The sequence below is a fragment of the Rhincodon typus genome, chromosome 1, assembly GCF_021869965.1.
Source record: "Rhincodon typus isolate 14 chromosome 1, sRhiTyp1.1, whole genome shotgun sequence".
Classification (NCBI taxonomy): domain Eukaryota; kingdom Metazoa; phylum Chordata; class Chondrichthyes; order Orectolobiformes; family Rhincodontidae; genus Rhincodon; species Rhincodon typus.
Genome location: NC_063332.1, coordinates 9,858,067 through 9,878,738, shown reverse-complemented (window position 1 = coordinate 9,878,738; position 20,672 = coordinate 9,858,067). Strand labels below are relative to the sequence as shown.

General features: G+C 41.4%; 1 protein-coding gene across 1 annotated transcript in view; it reads left to right on the top strand.

Annotated features, from left to right (window-relative positions):
• LOC109931733 (dedicator of cytokinesis protein 1-like) overlaps positions 1 to 20,672 on the top strand; it is a 1,067,415-nt gene that overhangs the window by 903,150 nt on the left and 143,593 nt on the right. The window contains exon 32 of the mRNA XM_048601800.1: positions 13,294 to 13,334. Within this exon, the coding sequence (XP_048457757.1) occupies positions 13,294 to 13,334 (41 nt within the window). The remainder of the gene's footprint in view (positions 1 to 13,293; positions 13,335 to 20,672) is intronic.

Genomic DNA, 20,672 nt, shown 5'->3' with positions numbered 1-20,672 from the left:
GGTGAGGCAGTGACGGTGAGAGCGGGGTCGGTGAGGCAGTGACGGTGAGAGTGGGGCCAGTGAGGCAGCAGCGACGAGAGCAGGCCTTTTCAATGGCGGCAGCGGCGGCAGCCTCCTGGATGTCCTCGCGATTGGAGCAGTACCTGCACCATTTTGGAGATAGGACTTGTGACTCTGAGATCTGGACTTTCTTTCTTGCTTACCTTTTGGCTCTGTTAAAATCTTTTAATTCTGGCTTTTGTAACCAAGTGGGCGCCAGTGAATGGCAACTTTGTGCACTTTTCACTTTACTTGTACATTTCTATACTGAGTATATGTGACAAATAAATAACTGTAAGATTTACAAGGATGTTGCCAGCGTTGAAGGGTTTGAGCTACAGGGAGAGGCTGAATAGGCTGGGGCTCTGTTCCTTGGAGTGTCGGAGGCTGAGGAGTGACCTTATAGAGGTTTGTAAAATCATGAGGGATGTGGATAGGATAAATAGGCAAGGTCTTATCCCTGGGGTAGGGCAGTCCAAAACTAGAGGGCATAGGTTTAAGATGACAGGGGAAAGTTTTAAAGGGGATGTAAGTGGCAACTTTTTCACGCAGAGGCTGGTGGATATATTGAATGAGCTGCCAGAGGACGTGTTGGAGGCTGGTACAATTACAGCATTTAAAGGGCATCTGGATGGGTATATGAATAGGAAGGGCTTGGAGGGACATGGACCGAATACTAGGAAATGGGACTAGATTAATTTAAGATATCTGGTCGGGATGGATGAGTTGGACCATAGGGTTTGCTTCTGTGCTGTACAACTCTATGGCTCTATAACTGCACTTTTGAGTAAGATGCAGATCTCTGTGCTGACGTACCACTAGTCAAAAATGGAGAGAGGCAAAAAGTGCGTACCAGCTCGATTAATCTATCATCTATTGGTAGAAAGGTTTTAGTATCAATTATTAAGGAATTAACAGCAGCATATTTGGAAAATCATGATCTAATCAAGCAGAGTCAACACAGCATCATGAAAGCGAAATTATGTATGACTAATTCGAATTTTCAGGGAAATAAAATCTGACTAATTTTCTGAGGAAGTCTCAACCAGAGAGGATTGAAGGGAGCCAGTTGTATTTGGACTTCCAGAAGGCATTCCATTGGGATGGTCAGCATCCCCATACTGACCAAGTTGGTAGGCTTCTAGCCACAAATTTAATGCTTTTTGATTGTCAAGAGGATCAAGGGTTACGGGGAGAAAGCAGAAGAATGAAGTTGAGAAACGTGTCAGCCATGATTGAATGGTGGATCAGACTCGATGGGCTGAATGGCCTAATTTCTGCTCCTGTGTCTTATGGTCATTCAACAAGGTCCCTCACAAAACGTTAGTCATAACATAAGTGACCTCAGTGCTGGAGGTCATTCGATTGGTATAGATAAAGAATTGGCTAATAGGCAGGAAACAGCGAGTGGTGATAAGGGGTTCTTTCTCAAGTTGGTGTTCCATGACCAGTGGAATTCTACAGGGATCAGTGCTCGGACTGCAACTGTTTACAATATATATTAATGATCTGCAAGAAGGAAAGTGAATGTTCTGAAGGGAAATTTGCAGACAACACTAAAACATGTGGAAAGACACATTGTGAGAGAGATACTGTTTACAGAAAGATATTGATCAGTTAAGTAATTGTGCAGAAAGTTACCAAATGGAGTGTAATGTGGGAAAATGTAAAGTTATTCATTTTGGAAGGGAGAACAAAAGAGCAAATTTATTGTCTAAATGGAGAAGAATTGCAGAAAGCTGGAATGGAAAAAGAACTCATTGGTAGACGAGAAACAAAGATTAGGAATAAATGGGTCTTGTTCCAAGTGGTACGCCACGACTAGTTGGCTACCAGAGGGATCAGGGTTTTGGCCCCATTTATTCACAGTATATAAATGATTTAGATGAGGGTACTACCTGTAATATCTCCAGATTTGCTGATGAAACAAAGTTGGGCGGGATGGTTTACAGTATGGACGGTGCAGAGAAGCTTTAGAGTGATTTGGACATGTTGATTGAGAGGGCAAATACATGGCAGATGCAGTATAATATGAGGTTATCCACTTTGGTCGCAAAAATAGATAGGAAGACTATTGTCCGAACGATAATAGGTTGGGAAATGGGGAGATGCAGTGAGACTTAGGTGAGCTTGTACACCAGTCACTGACAGTAAGCATATGGGTGCAGCAGGCCGTAGGGTGGGCAACTTGTACGTTGGTCTTCATAGTGAGAGGGTGTGTGTACAGGAGCGGGGATGTTTTGCTGCAACTGTACAGGGCATTAGTAAGGCCACATGGAGTATTGTGTGCCGTTTTGGTCTCCTTATGTGTGGAAGGATGTTCCAGCTGTGGAGGGAGTGCAATGAAGATTTACCAAACTGATTCCTGGAATGCTGGGAATGACATTCCAGAAGAGTCTTGATCAGCTATCACTGTATTCATTTGAGACGAGAAGAGTGAGGGAAGAATCTCCGAGGAACCTATAAAAATCTATGTGGTATGTGTAGGAAGGATGGTCTTTCTGATCAAGGAGTCTGGAACCAGGTCACTATTTAAGGGTAAAGGTTAGGTCAAATAAGACAAAGGCGAGGAGAAATTTCTTCACGCAGAGAGTGGTGAGCCTGTGGAATTCTCTGCCCCAGAAAGTGGTTGAGGCCAAAACATTGACAGTTTCAGAGGAGTTAGACAGGGTTCTAAGAAGTAACAGAATCATAGGATATGGGAAGAAAATGGGAACAGGGTACTATGTTGGATGACAAGCCATGACCATGTTGAATGGTACAGCAGTCTCGAAGGACTGAACGGCTTCCTCCTGCTCCTATAATTGTGTGTTTCCATCCCTCATTACCCTTCAATTGAGTGGCTTACCAAGGTCATTTCAGAGGACAGTTAAGAGTCAACCATATTACTGGTACCACATATAAGCCAAAACAGGTAAGAATGGCAGATTTCCTTCCCTGAAGGATGTGAGTGAACCAGATGTTTTTTTATGATGAAAATTATTGTTTATGGTTATGATTACTGAGATTAACATTGAACTGAATTTTTAAATTCCTCCAGCTGCCAAGGATATTAGCCTGGGATTCTAGATTACTTGCAGTTATTACCTCAATGCCCTCATTCCCCCATGACTGGATGAAACACTAAAGGCCATAAATATAAGATAGTCCATAATAAATCCAATTGGCAAACCAATAAGTTAGAAGGAGAAGGCAGGAGAATGATGTTGAGAAAGATATCAACTATGATCGAATGCCAGAGAAGACTCAATGGCTAAATGGCTTAATTCTGCTCCTATATCTTCTAGTCTAATGGGGATTTTGGCGAAACCTTTTACACAGGGTGGTTAGAATGTAGAACTTGCTACCGTGGAGATTAATTAAGGCAGGTAGCATAGTTTATTTTAAGGTAAAGCTGGATAAGTGTATAAGGGAGAAGGGAGTCGAAGGGTATGTATTTGGAGTTAGATGAAGAAAGAAGCTTGAGTGACGAAGGAAGCATCAAGGGTTAAAAATTGGCCAGTTTCTATGCTATAGATATTTTGGCCACTGAAATTTGGTTTTCACCCCTGGCCTTCTGACTCATTGGGAGTCAACCATTATGGGTGGCAGGGGTAGGTACGAAAGTAGTGTTACCGGATGAATTTTAAAAGTTATTGAACGGCAGAGCAGATTGATGAACGTACTGCTGCTCCTATTTCTCACACTGTCCTCAGAGTAGCTTTGGCTTCTCTGGACAAGAATATCGACAGATCAAGGACTTCAAATGGCCCAACAATTTTAGAATTTAACGTTTAGCTTCACAAAAGCGTTAGGAAGAACAAAATCCTTTGAATTATTGAAAGCAAAAAAAGAATACAGAGTAACACTGAGAAAAGCAAAAGAGTAAAGAAGAGTTGGTGATTTAATCAGTATTCAGCCAGATGTACTCGCTGGGTGAGAGCCCTTTGAAAGGTCCCAAATTATCTGACTTTTAATGAGGTGCTCATTAATTTTGTCAATTCAGTCTTGGATTTATTTCAGTGCATTTTTCAAGTCTCATCAACTTGGCGCCAAATGTGAGCTTCCACTGAATGGGCTCTGTAAGTCTTCTTGAGCTGATTTTAAAAGCAAAAGGCTTTGAAGACTGACAGGATTTAAAAAGTTCTTGTGTTTCAAAACAAAATGCATTTATGCTGATTGAGACAGAATTTGTGTTTATGGTGTGCCTCCCAATCTCAAGATGTCTGAAAGTGTTTTTCTTGTTGAAGTATAATCCCTGTTGTAGAATTAAATTTACACGTTATTTGGCAGGTGCTGGGGTTTTGATTGGAGAATCAGTTATCAGAGGGGACCAGGTAAAACTCCCTCGCTGTTCTTTGACACAGTGTCGTATAATCTTATTTAAACACCCAAGAAGATAGCGAGTGGGAAGGGAGCTACTCTTTGTGGAGGGACCCTCATTTTAACACTCAATTTAGCATCTTAGCATCTCCTTTGGAAGATGGCATTTCTGGCACTGCAGCATTCCAGTAGCACAGCACTCACATTCCAGCCAAAATTAAATAGATTGTTTGTTTCAGGTCATTTATCAAGAGATAATTGAATGCCTTAATTTACTTGGAATTAGTTAGAACATAGAACAGTACAGTACAAGAAGAGGCTTTTCAACCCACCATGTCTGTGCCAACCATGACGCCATTCCAAACCAATCCCATCTGCTTGCAATTGGTCCGCATCCCTCTATTCCCTGCTTGCTAATGTCTAATTGCCTCTTAAACGTTGCTAGTGTATCTTCCTTCCCTGGCCACCTTCCCTGGCCGTGTTCCAGGCACCTATCACCCCCTGTGTGAGAAAAACTTGCCTCGCACATCTCCTTTAAACTACACCCCCTCCCCCACCCCGTACCCCACCTTAAACCTATGCCCCCTAGTATTTCACATTTCCGTCTTGGGAGAAAGATTCCAACTATCCACCCTATCCATGCGTCTCATAATATTATACACTTCTATCATGTTGCCTCTCAGCCTCCGGCGTTCTAGCGAAAGCAATCCAAGTTTGTCCAACTGTCTCTATAGCTAATACACTCCAATCCAGGCAACATCCTGGTAAACCTCTTTTGCACCCTCTCCAAAACCTCCACATCATTCCTCTCATGTGGCGACCAGATCAACAATATTCCAAATGTGGCCGAACTAAGGTTTTATACAGCTGCAACGTGACTTGCCAACTGTTATGCTCAATGCCCCATTGTGTGCGTTTTGCTGTCGGAAGGGTTTCTTTATGCTTATGTTAACTAAACATGGGTAAACATCTAACAGAGCATTTCTACAGCACACTGTTAAATGCAAACATTCAATTGACAGACCCATCATACCTGGACTACTATGAGGCTATTTGGTAACAAAGAGTTTTCTATTTACATCCGTGTGACTAGTTAAGATGGAGTCTGAAACCATTTTATCCTTGGGTCCCATGTTCTGATGTAGTGATAGTATCTCTGTATTTTGAATCTCTTATCCAGAGCAAACTAATACAGCACTGTTTAAAACTCAATTTTGGGATGACCTAATTTTCCTTTTCAACCTTAAAAGTACGCTGCGTTCTGACCTTTCTGTGAACGCAGGTTTGTCAATGAAGAAGTCTAGTTGAGAGAGTGCTACACAGCCTAATGTTCACGCTGCTTCCATTAGGTTGTCCCTTGATACGTTTTTAGGTGGGCAGTTTGACGTAGCTGTGAGATAGGCACTGATGTAACTGACAACAGAAAGAGGTCAGAAGTGCTTAGGGATGATGTGTTACCAGTTTAGTCATCCAATGAATATTAGGTTTTGATGACCTGATGAAGTCATGTCCCATCAAATCCTCAATTGTCTAGTCTGTCATTTCTGAAAGCCAAGCTAAAGAAATATCAAAGAATCCCTACAGTGCAGATGGAGTACAGTTTTGGTTTCCTTACTTGAGAAAGGAAGTACTGGCACTGGAGGGGGTGCAGAGGGGGTTCACTGGGTTGATTCCATAATTGAGAGGGTTGGTTTCTGAGGAGAGATTGAGTAGACTGAGACTGTACTCATTGGAATTTAGAAGAATGAGACGGATCTTATGGAAACATATAAAATTGTGAAGGGAATAGACAAGGAAGAAGCAAGGAGATTGTTTCCAACTGGCAGGTAAAACTAGAACTGGGGGGCATAACCTCAAAATAAGGGGGAGCAGATTTAGGACTGCGTTGAGAAGGAATTTCTTAATCCAAAGGGTTATGAATCTGTGGAATTTCCTGCCCAGTGAAGCAGTTGAGGCTACCTTGTTGAATGTTTTTTAAGGCAAAGATAGATTTTCAAACAGTAATGGAATTAAGGGTTATGGTGAGCGGGTGGGTAAGTGGAGCTGAGTCCATGAAAAGATCAACCATGACCTTATTGAATGATGGGGCAGGCTTGAGGGGCCGGATGGTCTACTCTTGCTCCTATTTTTTATGTTCTTATGTTTTTATGGAGGCCATTTGGCCCATCGAGTGTGCACCAACGCTCTGAAGAACATCCCACCCTCTTTCTATAACCCCGCATTGACCATAGCTAACCCACCTAGCCTGCACACTACGGGAGAGATTAGTGGAGACAATGTTAAGAGATTTGCACTTCATGACCTCAGGATCTCCCAAAATGCTTTGCAGCCAATAAAAAGAAGGACCTTTAAATTGCAATCAGAGTTTGAATGTAAAAAGCCAATTTCCACATGACCAACATGATAATGACCATATGATCTGATTTTTTCTGTGATGCTTGTGAGACAAATGTTGCCCATAAATACTGCAGAGAGCTCTGCTGCACTTTTTTTGCAGTAGTATCGTGGGATCATTTAAATCCATCGTATGGGGCCTTCAGTTTAATGTCTAATCTGTAAATGGTGCCTCTGAACAGCACAGACTTCCCTGTGTTCAGAACTGGGAGTGTCAGACTGAGGGAAGAATGAGGTATGAATGCATAATCTTCTCTGTCAGAAGCAAAAATGGCACCCATGGAGTTGTGGCTGACACCTAAAACAATTCTCTTCAAATAATTAAAGACCTTTTTCTCTTTTACTTATGAAATATGTCTTAGCAAATTGCTTTCTTTATTAAATGTGGTTTTACTGGCTCGTCAGAGCACTCCTCAGAGTCTGTCATGCTCAGCAATGCATTGGATTTTCAATAATGTTGCTGCAACTCCTAGCCAGAAGACAGGCAGGGAACATTGGCTTGTGAGCACATTTTATATTTCGATGAAGAAGCAGAAGTGAGTTTTTGAAAATCAGGTGATCAAAACTATAATGCATATGCTATACAGCCTATTTCTGTTCCTATCAAGTCTCCTTCGCCATCCAAGAGAGATCATGGCTGATCTGATAATCCTCAATTCCACTTCTTTGCTTTATTTTCCTGTAACCCATGACTCCCTTACTGTCTTAACATTTACCTCTCTCAGCCTTGAATTTACTTATTGACACAGCCTCTGGTAAAGGCTTTTACTCACTTATAAGTAAAATACTGCTGATGCCATACTCTAGAATGTAAACAGAAAATGCTTGAGAAACTTTCAAATAAGTGTCATACCGTTTTCAAAATATTAGCTCTGTTTCCCTCTACACAGATTTCCCAGACCTCTGAGTTTCTCCTGCACTTTCTATTTTTGCCATCCTCCCTATTTATCTTCCCACCTATTTTTGTACCACTTGCAAACTTGGCAAATGTACATTCATTTCAGTTATAGAGTCATACAGCTTGGAAACATGCCTTTCAGCACAGACTATTGTCCAGGCTGACACAGTCCTGTGTTTGGCCCATATCCTTCTCAACCTTCCCTAACCATGTACCTGTCAAAATGCCTTTTTAATGTTGTAATTGTAACTGCCTCTACTACTTCCTTTGGCAGCTCATTCCATTTACATAATACCCTTTGTGTGAAAATGTTCCCCCTTTTAAATCTTTCCCCCTCACCTTAAACTTATGGCCTCTAGTTTCGGACTCCCCTACCCTTGGGAAAAGACCTAGTCTATTTGCCTTATTTATGCTCCTCATGATTTTATACACCTCTATAAGGTCACCCCTTAGTCTCCTACCATCGAAGGAAAAATGTCTGAGCCTATCCAGCTTCTCCTAATAACTCAAACCCTCTAGTCCCAGTAACATTCTTGTAAATCTTTTTTGCACCTTTTCTAGTTTAATGATGTCCTTCCTGGAGCACCATTGAAATCCTTAATATTTTCTGGTGTTGGTTGTGTCCCCATTACTGTTTCCTTTGGCATACTTTAGTTGCAGGTTGTCATCTTGAAAACGCCCTCTTTATGCCAGGTCTCTCACTACCATTTGTTAACCAATCCTTTCTCCATGCTAATAAACCCCCCAATGTCATGTTCTCTTATCTGATTAAGTAACCTAATGCACCACATGTCTGATTGAAATCCTTACGGGAATCCAAATAATTTACCTCTACTGGTTCCCAATTATCACTGTTAGAGGATACAGCAGGAAATGGATCATTTGGAGGTATGGGCAGAAAAATGGCAGATGGAGTTTAATCTGGACAAATGTGAGGTGATACATTTTGGAAGGTCACGTTCAGGTAGAAATTATACAGTGAATTGCAGTACCCTTAGGAGTATTGATATGCAGAGGGATCTGGGTGTACAGGTCCACAGATCACTGAAGGTGGCAGCACAGGTAGATAAGGTAGTAAAAAAGGCCTATAGTGTGCTTGTCTTCATTGGAAGGAGCATTGAGTATAAGGACAGACTAGTTATGCTGCAGCTTTATAGAACTTTAGTTAGCCCACACTTGGAATATTGTATACAGTTCTGGTCACCACACTTCCAGAAGGATGTGGATGCTTTGGAGAGGGTACAGAGAAGGTTTACCAGGATGTTGCCTGCTTTGGGGGATTTTATCTATAAAGTTAGATAGACTGGTTTCGTTTTCACTAGAATGCAGGAGGTTGAGGGGCGACCTGAAAGAATTTTATAAGATTGTGAATGGCATGAATAGAGTAGAAAGTATGAGGCTTTTTCCGTGGGTAGAGTGGTCAATTACCAGGGGACATAGAGTCAAGGTGCAGGGGGGAAGGGGGGGAGTGATGTGTGAGGCAAGTTTTTCCACATAAAGGGTAGTGAGTACCTGGAATGCACAGCCAAAGGAGGTGGTGGAAGCAGACACAATAACAACATTTAAGAAAAACCTGAATGAATACATAAATAGGAAGGGAATAGAGAGATACGGATGCTGTAAATGAAGATAACTTTAGTATGGAAGGGCAAAATGTGTCGGCACAGGCTTGGAGGGCCGAAGGGCCTGTTTCTGTGCTGTATTGTTCTTTGTTCTTTGTACCCTGGTTGTTATCTCCTCAAAGTACTGTAGTAAATTTGCCAGATATGATTTTCCCTTCATAAAGCCATGCTGTCTCTGCTTGATATGTTATGTATTTCTAAATGATCTACTAGAACATCCTTTATTATAGATTCTAGCAATTTCCCAGGAACGGAAGTCAAGCTAACTTTCCGAGAGTTACCTGTATTTTTGTCTCTTTCACTTTTTGAATAAGGGTGTTACATTGACAGTTTCCCAACCCTCTGGGACATGTTGGGGATTGTTCAAAGATTAATGTACCAGTACATCCATTACTTTGATAGTTACTTCCTTTAATATTCTAGGATGCATCCTATCAAGTCCAGGGCACTTATTGGCTTTTAGCCCTATTGGTTTCCTTGGTATTTTTTTTCTAATGATAGTTATTATTTCTATTTCCTGTCCTCCTATTGACCTTTGATTATTCATTGATTTTGGAATGCTTTTAGTGGAGTTTACCATGAATACTGATGCAAAGTATTTATTCACAAACCTGGTCTCAAAATAATTACCTCAGGCACACTCTACAGATTACAAAATCTGAATAAGAATGTGGAATTTTCATTGGATTTAAAAGTAGATGGTATGAACATCAAGATAGAAGATATGCTTAAGACTGCAATGTGAATTTTTGTTTTGTGGTCAAGTGCAACCAACTTGAGGATTATCCAGTGAATGATCCATGACTGAAGTAACTATAGACAGTTCTTATAAAAGGATACAAGAGGTGCCAACCACTCTCAAGTGCCTTTGGACACATAGAGTTGACCTAAATATCTCAAGCAGTGTAATATGTAAAGGGAGATAAGTATTTTTATGTGAAGTTCTTTGCCAGGCCGAATTGTCACAGCTGCACCAATGATATATAACCATACAATGAACAAGAAGCCTGGTACTGGATACTGTGCACTGGCCAATGATCAACAATGGCATCGAGGAGAATGTGAGAATGGTGAATCATGCCAGAATTGCCAACCAGACAAAGAACCTCTACGATCTCCTGAGATTCCATCAGCCACTTCATCCAAAAACTCAAGTTTTTTTTCTTTCACAATACTATTTGCTCCTAGTCACTGACTACTTTTCTAAATTTCCAGTTGTCAGACAACTAAAGGACAGTTAAAGTTTGTCAATGGCAGACCGACGAGTGCAATGTTCAACATGTTCAGTACACCTGAAGTAATCATATCTATCAATGTGCTACAGTTTACAGACAGACCTTTTGAGAGTGCAAACTGCAACATAAACTAGGTGACATGCATCATGGTGAGACCAAAGTCCTGAAAGATCGCATAATTAGGGCTGTATCAAAGGTAAAGGAGATGGTAGGATTTTGCTGGATAGTGGTGGGTCAGATTATTACCAGAAAATAAAACGATCAAACAAGAATGTGTGAATGTCATGAGATAAGAGTGTGTGAATGTCATATTGGACCAAGAAACCATAATAACGTAGGGAAATTCAACAATGGAACAGGCTTAAAGATTTTTTATGTTCATGTTTTACCAGAATGTTGCTTGGAATGGAAGGAAGGTCTTACGAGGAAAGGTTGAGAGAGCTAGGGCTTTTCTCTTTAGACCGACAAAGGATGAGAGATGCCTTGATAGAGGTATACAAAATGATCAGAGGTATAGATAGAGTGGATAGCCAGAGACTTTTTCCTATGGTGGAGGTAGCTATTATTAGGGGGCATAGTTTTAAAATGAGTGAAGGTAGATATAGGGGAGACGTCAGAGGTAGGTTCTTTACTCAGAGAGTGGTAGGGGCGTGGAATGCATTGCCGGAGAGGGTAGTGGAGTTGGCCTCATTAGGGGCATTTAAGCAGCTATTAGACAGGCATATGGATGATAGTATAAGGTAGGGGTGGAGGTTAGATAGACTTTAGGTTTAGGGTAAAAGTCCGGCACAACATCGTGGGCCGAAGGGCCTGTACTGTGCTGTACAGTTCTATGTTCTATGTTGATTGGATTAATCAAAGTGGGAAGGATAGCAAGAGCAACAAGTTCATCGAGTGCTTTAGGGATAGTTCCCTCGAGCAGCAAGTCATGGAACCAACCAGGGAGTGGGCGATCTTGGATCCGGTAATGAGTAATGAGGCAGGTTTAGAGCATAGAAAATAGAACATAGAACATAGAACAGTACAGTACAGTACAGGTTCTTCGGCCCATGATGTTGTGCAGACCTATTATCCTACTAAGATCAAACTACCCTGCATTCCCTACATTTTACTATCATCCATGTGCCTACGCAAGAGTCGCTTAAAAGTCTCTAAAGTATCTGATTCCACTACCACTGCCGGCAGCGCATTCCACACGCCCACCACGTTAATAAATGACCTCTGAGCAAAAGAGCCCCTCGGACATAACCATCATAACAAGATAGAATTTAATACTCAGTTCGAGAGTGAGAAACTCAGGTGAGAAACAACTGTGTTTAACTTAAAGGGAGTTATAATGAAATGAGGATAGAGTTGGCTCGGTGAACTTGGTGGATAGATTGGTAGGAATAACATTGAATTCATTTTATTGTTACATTGAATCACATGAGAATATTATAGCCAATTACACTTTTGAGGTGTAGTTACTCCTGAAATGCAGCAGCCATTGTATGCACAGCAAGCTCCCATAAACAGCAATGTGATATTTTACAATACTGTGGCCTTAAGAGGTATATTTTGTCCTTGTTTTTGTTTAAAGCGAGGTTTTAAGACAGATGTACCAAGCAGTCTGCTTCAAAGTAAACAGCTTTTGAGGCCTTAGGAATTTATTTTCTAAATTCAGTGCAATAGAAGCAGCCTGAATGGATGGGGTCAAGCTCCCACAGAACCAGGATTTTTAGTTTTAGTTTTTCAGTGCAGTAGCAGCTGCTTGGTTCTTGAAGCTGGATATGGAAGCTCTTATTCCTCTCTCTGTTACAGCTAAAGCTGGGGTACCCTTCGTGCTGCTAGAATTGTATGTGAGACAATCTGTTTTACTGAATTTGCCTCTGCCAAAGGCGTGTTTATGGGATCTTACTATCTTGGAACAGTTACTGCTTAGTAGTTAAATCATCTATTATTCTGTTAAGTTTTCCAGTAGTGTTATGTAATTCCAATTTCTTCTTTCTTCTATTATATTTTAACTAGACTGTATGAATAAAGTGTGTTTTGAGTCAAGCCTGGTAGTTTAACCAATCAAATTATATCTGGAACACAATGTCTGGCACTTGCCTTTAAAGTAAGAAAAAGGTAGGGTCTAGGCTATCTCCTTCATATAATTTGAGGGGGTTGGGTCTGGTCCATAACAGATGAATCACTTGATAGCTGTCTTAGTGTCCTTGTTTGTAAAGAGTGGCCAAGGCATTAGGGAAATAATAACAGAAATTGCTGGAAAAGCTCAGCAGGTCTGGCAGCATCTGTGCAGAGAAATCAGAGTTAACGTTTCGAGTCAAGTGACCCTTCCTCAGAGCTCAACCCGAAATATTAACTCTGATTTCTCTTCACAGATGCTGCCAGGACTGCTGAGCTTTTCCAGCAATTTCTGTTTTAGTTCCTGACATCTGCAGTTCTTTCGGTTTTTACTGGGAAAATAATTTCCTGCTCCTATATGAAACATTGACCATGGGATCTTTACATTCATCTGAATGGGCAGGTGAGCCCTTGGTTTAACATCTACCTGAGTGGCAGTACTCAGACAGAGCAACACTGGCTTGAAATCTTAATTTGGATTTTATGTTCAGATCGCATCTAGATTTTTGGTTTTTTTCTCCCCCTCCGGTAAAGTGGATATATTCGCGGGTGATGATTCCTACAATGTCAGACTGAATGTCCCACGTGGTCAAAGGGAGACTCTGGTTTAGTTAGGCCACTGTGAAAAAGGTAGCCTTGCTTGACTTGTTTTAGTTGTTAAGATGCTCACTATGTTTCCTTTTCCCTTCCACAGAATTTCTACAAGGACATTGACCGAGAGGAGATGTATATACGGTGAGTGGGTAACCCACTGATTCTCAATCAATCGAGACCGTTCACTTTCACAAGCCCTTATCAATTGGAGCTAGTCACAGACTCTCCTGATACCGGTGCCTGCTTTGAGAATGTTCTGAGTGGCCCTGTTTTTGTCCCTTCAAGAAGAAATAATTGCATTCATCTCACACCTTTTCCAAGTGCAGAACTCCTCAAAGCTGTTGGCTGTTGCATTGAGATTCAGCATGTCTCATGTCCATAGGCATCCCATGTAATTGCACAGACTTCATCAAATTGCATAGAATGACAATCTATTACACCAAATGACATTGTTTTACTAAGCAGAAACTGGTTAATTGACCTGGTTTATGCTCCAACCAAGCTAACAACATTTATGCTCCAACCAAGCTTCTTCACACTTACTTTATCTCACTCTATTGACATCCTTCCATCTCTCGGCCCCTCGTGTGCTTTCCTTGAAGCTCCTTAACTGCACCTCAGCAACTCCAGGTGGTAGTGAGTTAGGCGTAAAGAAGCTTCTCCTGCAATCCTCGTTGAGTTTATTATTGACTGTTTTTTTATTTCTGGCCTTTCCAAAAAGCAGAAACATAAACTATTGAATTATTTTCCTTTTAATGAGCTGTAGCGCTATCTTGATCAGCATTTATTGCCCATCCCTAGTTGCTCTTGAGAAGGTGGTGATGACATTGCACATCCTTGATACCCAGAGGGAATTTAAGAGTTAACTACATTGCTGTGCACCCGGAGTCACGCATAGGTCAGACTGAGTAGCAATGGCAGATTTCCTTCCCTAAAGGGCATTCTTGAAGCAGATGTGTTTTCACGATAATTGGCAATGGCTACATGGTCACCAGCTAATTTTTTGAAATGGCCTAGCTAAATTTTAATTCCAGATTTTTATTGAATTCTAATTGCAGCAGCTGCTATGGTGGGACTTGACCGCATGTCCTGAGACCATTAGCCTGGAGTTCTTAATTACTCGTCCAGTAATATTACCACTGCGCCACTGATTCCCTGGAGTAGTCAAAAATGTGTATAACATACAGGCAAATGTGGCTTTACATAATTTTAAAATCTGTCAGGACACATCTAAACCATAGCCCTCTTTTGAGGTTTGGCTGTGCATAAAGTGAAAGTCCCCTGGTAGGTAAAGGGATAAATTTTAACAGTACAAAGGGGCCAGGCTGTGAAAGATAGAAGTTCAGAAAGGAGTAACTTACTGTTCACAATGGGCGATGTATCATGGTGAGCATACACCCTGAGGCACAGCTACATTAGTGAAGTCAATATTATTTACACTGAGGCCACAGCATCAGGAACATCTCAGGGCTGGCAAAAGTGTATATAAAATATATATACAAAATATAGATATAAAAGAAATCTATATTTTCATATCTATTAAAGATGGAGCCAAACAGAAGAAGGTGATTAGAATACATTTAAGACTGTAATAAGAATCAGAGAGAAATAATCTAAACCACAATATTGGCAGCATGATTTAAAACATTAAAATGTATTCATAAAGTCACAGAAATGGATATGCATTACGTTTTAGGCCGCAGAATGTAGGAAAGTCATCATTTTGCTGGCATGAAAGCAGGAAAATTTTATCTACACTGCAGAAAGTGGGAAAGTGTTCATTTTATCTGCAGAAGGCAGGAAATAACTATTTTGACTACAAGAAAGTGGGAAGACATCCCAGTCGGCAGTACAGATATACAACAAAATGCAGAATTGCCATAACACAGAATTGGAAACTTCATTTGAAGAAAAAGACAGAGCATTCCTATTGTGAACACTTCAATATCTTATAAAACAAGGAAAATAAAACTAGTCATAGAAGTAAAAGTCTTCCTAAGAAAAAGCTTAAGACTGCATTGTCTTACTGCAGAATTAGAAACTTTAAAATCAGACATGCAGCAGCGTTCTGATACTGTAGAATTTAAAATAGCTGTAAAGAAGACTACATAATAATTTTAAGAATATCTGGCAGGAGAAATAATATGTACAAAAGGAGTTAATATCAAAACTCAATATAGAACTTGAGATTAGACACATTGGGAAAAACAATTTCAAAATACAGAATTGTTTCAAAATTAAATACTAAATCTTAAGTTAAGCAAATAAGTATAATACTGTATTCTATAGGATACCTTTGAAGAAATTGTTCAAGCTTTTTGACAATGATTTTAATCCAAGAACAAATACATTTCTTGCAGAGGAAGATTTAACAAAGTAACTCATCATCTAGGGAGATCATTGAATGATCAGTTTGGTAGAAAACTGTGACGATGGTTTTTTTGAATTCAATCACAGGATGAGGGCATCGCTGGCTTGGCCAGCATTTATTGCCCATTCCTAATTGCCCAGAGGGCAGTTAAGAGTCAACCACATTGCTGTGGGTCTGGAGTCACAGAAAGGCCAGACCAGGTAAGAAGGGCAGTTTGCTTCCATCGAGGATATCAGTGAAACTTTAACAAGAGAATTCATAAGATACAGAATTGTTGTTAGAATTATAAATGAGTCTTTGTCAGACCTGTTAAGTCCAAAGAAGATTTGATTTTAGAGAAATGTATTCATATCAAGCTGGAAACAGAAACTGTCAATGATTATCACATCAGAATTATCACATAAACATCAGAACTGACTACAAGACACTTTGCCAGTTACTGTCAAAGACAAAAGACCCAAATACCCACAATGGGCAGGACAAATGTGATATATAAAATACCACGCAGCAACTGCGAGAAACTCTACATTGGACGGACGGGCAGGAAACTTGCCACCAGGATACATGAACACCAACTCGCAGCAAAACAGCACAACCAACTCTCCATCATTTCAATTCACTCCGACATAGAAGGATATCAGTTTAACTGGAACAAAGTCACAGTACTAGGAGAGGCAAGACAAAGACAAGCATGAATTCCTGGAGGCCTGGTTTTTAACCACCCATGCAATTAACAAACATGTTGAAATAGATCCCTTCTACATACCACTACGGTACATAACTGGAAACAAGACTGCTCACCATGACAGACCGGACAATATAAATTCAGAGCAGGACAGAACAACAGCGCTTCAATGGCGGCTACACAGCACTAACGATGTCACCTAGAAGGGAGGCGAAACATTTGCATGAAAACCAGTCAGCTCGGTGAACCGACCAACAACTCCAACCGCAACCCGAGCTACAGATCTTCGTTAAATGTATACAGAGGTTCAGGAACATGGCATCTCAAGCGGCAACTAGGGATTGATAATAACAAGAGATTGTTCAAAACTGAATGTTAAAGAAAACAAGGCAAAAGCAGAAAAGGAACTCAACCAGCATATGATGTATGGTGCAGCTATCGACCAGATCAACAAAAGCCTAATCAGACTATCTCACACTCTCGCCATTGCCTCATATCTTTCTCTGCTTCAAGAACGTTCCTTTCAATTTTAGCAAAATGTAAGGTACCTATTCCTTGTTTGTTACTTGGCAGTCCAGGGAACCTTGTGTCCCTGTTTGTAGGATCACGATTGGAAAGTTCAGCTAGATGGCAGTCTGGCGAGGAAGACTGCAGAAACCGTTGGCTCATATCCCTTGTGCTAAGTATTTTGTTATTTTCCAATCAGTGGGGACTCTTGGCAAGATGTATTGGCAGGAGATAATGAGGTAGTGGCTGTGTCTCCAGCACCAGATGGTCTTTAAAAATTTACAATTCTAATTTTTGTTTTAAGGCACACATCCACACTCTGTCATTCCAGTGCTTCATGTGTGAAACGCTCTGGGGATTTCCATGCATTACATTTCTCTGATCAAATATTCTCTGCCCTTCGTCTCATCCACTTTGGGTTAGTACTCTCTGTATGATGTGAGCATCGCTGTTGAAGCCATCACTAGTTGCTGATTTTCATGGGAAGCTTTTGAAGAAGGGATTTGGTATGCTTGCCTTTATTGATCAGTGCATTGAGTATAGGAGTTGAGAGGTCACATTGCGGCTGTACAGGACATTAATTAGGCCACTATTGCACTCTAGCATTCAATTCTAGTCTCCCTCCTATAAGAAGGAGATTGTGAAACTTGAAAGGGTTCAGAAAATATTTACAAGGTTGTTGCCAGGGTTGGAGAGTTTGAGCTATAGGAAGATGCTGAATAGACTGGGGCTGTTTTCCCTGGAGCGCAGGAGGCTGAATGGCGACCTTATAAGGTTTTATAAAATCACAAGGGGCATGGAAAGGATGAATAGACAAGGTCTTTTCCCCTGGATGAGGCAGTCCAAAATGAGAGTGCATAGGTTTAAGATGAGAGGGGAAAGCTTATAAAATGGACCTATGGGGCAACTTTTTCACGCAGAGGATGGTGCGTGTATGGAATGAGCCACCAGAGGAAGTGGGGGAGGCTGGTACAATTACAACATTTAACAGGCATCTGGATGGGTATATGAATAGGAAGGGTTTAGAGGGATATGGGCCAAATGCTGGAAAATGGGACTGGATTTATATAGGATATCTGGTTAACATGGATGAGTTGGACCGAAAAGTCTGTTTCCATGCTGTATATCTCCGTGATTCTGTGAGATAGGGAGACACAGAGGTGGTGCAGGATACAGTCTGGAATCTCGGAGAGAGTAGCAAGTGGGGAATGAGGATGAGAGAAGCTGGGCAGGGGTAGGGGAGGAGCAGGGGTGTGGGACAGGTCAGCAAAAAGAGGGAAGAGGAATTTGGGGGTTCTGCTAAAGGAAAGGGTGATCGCTGTAAGGTGAGTGTGAACAGGAAAAGGGGTAGCCAGAGGAGTGAGTAAGGAAATGGCAATTCATGACTGGGGCAAACTCAAGCACTCCTTTAGGTGTCCCTGAAAACACTCTTATGCCACCTAACTCGCTAAAAAACTCAAAAACATATAAAAGCCTACCTCACTTGACTTCTTTGGGCCCACAACACATTTCCTGGCATGTAACAGCCTTGAGGGTGAGGGAGGGGTCAGGTGATCTTGGATAGTGCAATCTCCCCGATCACCCTTCTGGTTAAAACAGGAAATAACATCATCGGAGCCACAATTATAGTTTAATAAAGAATCTCATCAGCTTGAGGGCTGCTTGAATCTTCAAATTCCCACCAGTCAGATTGGCAAGGCATGAAGGGAAAGTTGGATTTAAAAATTGAGCTCTAATAGGTGTTCTTGTGCCAACATCACAAGGGATCATTTGAAGGTTAAAGTATCAACTCACTGAGGAGGGTGACTGGGATGGTGTTGTAACCTCAGCAAGAACAAGACATGGAAATCTAGGCTGTTTATCTGGGAATCCTCCTCTCAGACATGCCTCATTCTTTATCTTGTTAAAGCAATGGCATAGGACCCGATTGGACATCTTTAATATTATAGAGTTTGAAAGAGTAGACAGAGAAAGAGAAAGAGAGGCAGAGTGTGAAAATGGACATGTGGCATAGGGCAAAACCAAAGATCATCAAGCTGTTTGTTGAATGGCACTCATCTCAGCTCTGAGACATCTCTGCAGGAGTTCCCCAAGATAATGGATTAGGCCCAACCATCTTCAACTGCTTCATCAATGACCATCCCTCCATCATAAGGTCAGAAATGGGGATGTTCATCAATGATTGCACAATGTTCAGCACCATTCTTGACTCCTCAGATGCAAAAGCGCTCCTTGTGTAAATGCAACAAGATCATGTGGCAAGATCATGCGGCAAGATCTGGACAATATCCTGGTTTGAGCTGCTAAGTGGCAAATAACATTTGCATCATACAAGTACTGGGCAATGACCGTCTCCAAGAAGAGAGATTCAAACTATTACTCCCCCCGCCCCATATTCAATAGTGTTACCATCACTTAATCCCCCATTATCAATATCCTGGGGGTACCATTGACCAGAACCTGAACTGGACTTGCCATACAAATAGTGATAGCAACAGCAGGTCAGAGGCTAGGATCCCTGCAGCAAGTAACTCACTTCCTGACTCCCCAAAGCCTGTCCACTGTTTCATCCACTAGGCACCAGTCAGGAGTGTGATGGAATACTTCCCATTTGCCTGGAGGAGAGTAGCTCAGTTGGGTCAGGTTCAAGTTGCTTAAGTTTGATATTGCTACTAAGACTACAGTGCACAAAGGTAAGGGAGCTGTAGATAGTGACGAGGATTACCAGAGGATACGGCAGAACATAGACAGGCTTGGGTGGAGAAATGGCAAATGGAATTTCATCTGGACAAATGCAAGGTGATGCATTTTGGAAGGTCTAATGCAGGAGGGAAGTACGCAGTAAATGGCAGAATCCTTAGCAGCATTGACAAACAGAGCAATCTAGACATAGATCCACAGTTGCCTAAAAATGGCAACACAAGTGGATGAGTAGTCAAGAATGTATATGGCATGCTAGCCTTCATTGGTCAGGACACTTTATCTAAAAATTGGCAAGTCATGTTGCAGCTGTACAGACTTTAGTTAGGCCACATTTAGAATATTGTGTACAGTTCTGGTTGCCACATTACGAGAAGTATGTGGAGGCTATGGAGAGGGTCCAGGAACAGTTTACCAGGATGTTGCCTGGTTTAGAAGGTATTAGCTATGAGGAGAGATTGGACAAACTTGATTTGTTTTCACTTGAACTTCGGAGGCTGAGCGGTGACCTGATAGAAGTTTACAAAATTTTGGGAGACATGGACTGTCGGAGTCTTTTTCCCAGGTTAGAAACATCAATGACGAGGGGACATAGGTTTGAGGTAAATCAGGGAGAGGTTAAAGAAGATGTGAGAGGCAAGTTTTTAACACAGACAGCGTTAAGTATCTGGAATGTGCTGCCAGGGAAGGTGGCAGGAGCAGATACATTAGCAATGTTTAAGAGGCATCTAGACAGACATATGAACAGACAGGGAATAAGAGATATGGACCATGTGGAGGCAAAAGGTTTTTCGTTTAGAAAGGCATCATCTTTAGTGCAGTCTTGGTGGGCCGAAGGGCCTGTTCCTATGCTGTACTGTTCTTTGTTCTTTGTTTGCTGTTCGGTTTTTGACACTTGAGGGTGTAGGTTTGCACTCCATGTGATCTAACGATGTTCGACCTTATCCCCAGCCAGCATCAGTTTGAGAAGCCCTGAACAAGGGACATGGCATTCAGATTTGTGCTAGGCCTTTCAGAGTGATGTTGCAAACAACGAGGAAGTTAAGGATTCATTCCTGCATGGCCATTTCGTCATTGATAGAGAGATAATGGGAACTGCCGATGCTGGAGAATCTGAGATAACAAGGTATAGAGCAGGATGAACACAGCAGGCCAAGCAGCATCAGAGGAGCAGGAAGGCTGATGTTTCAGGTCTGGACCCTTCTTCAGAAAATGA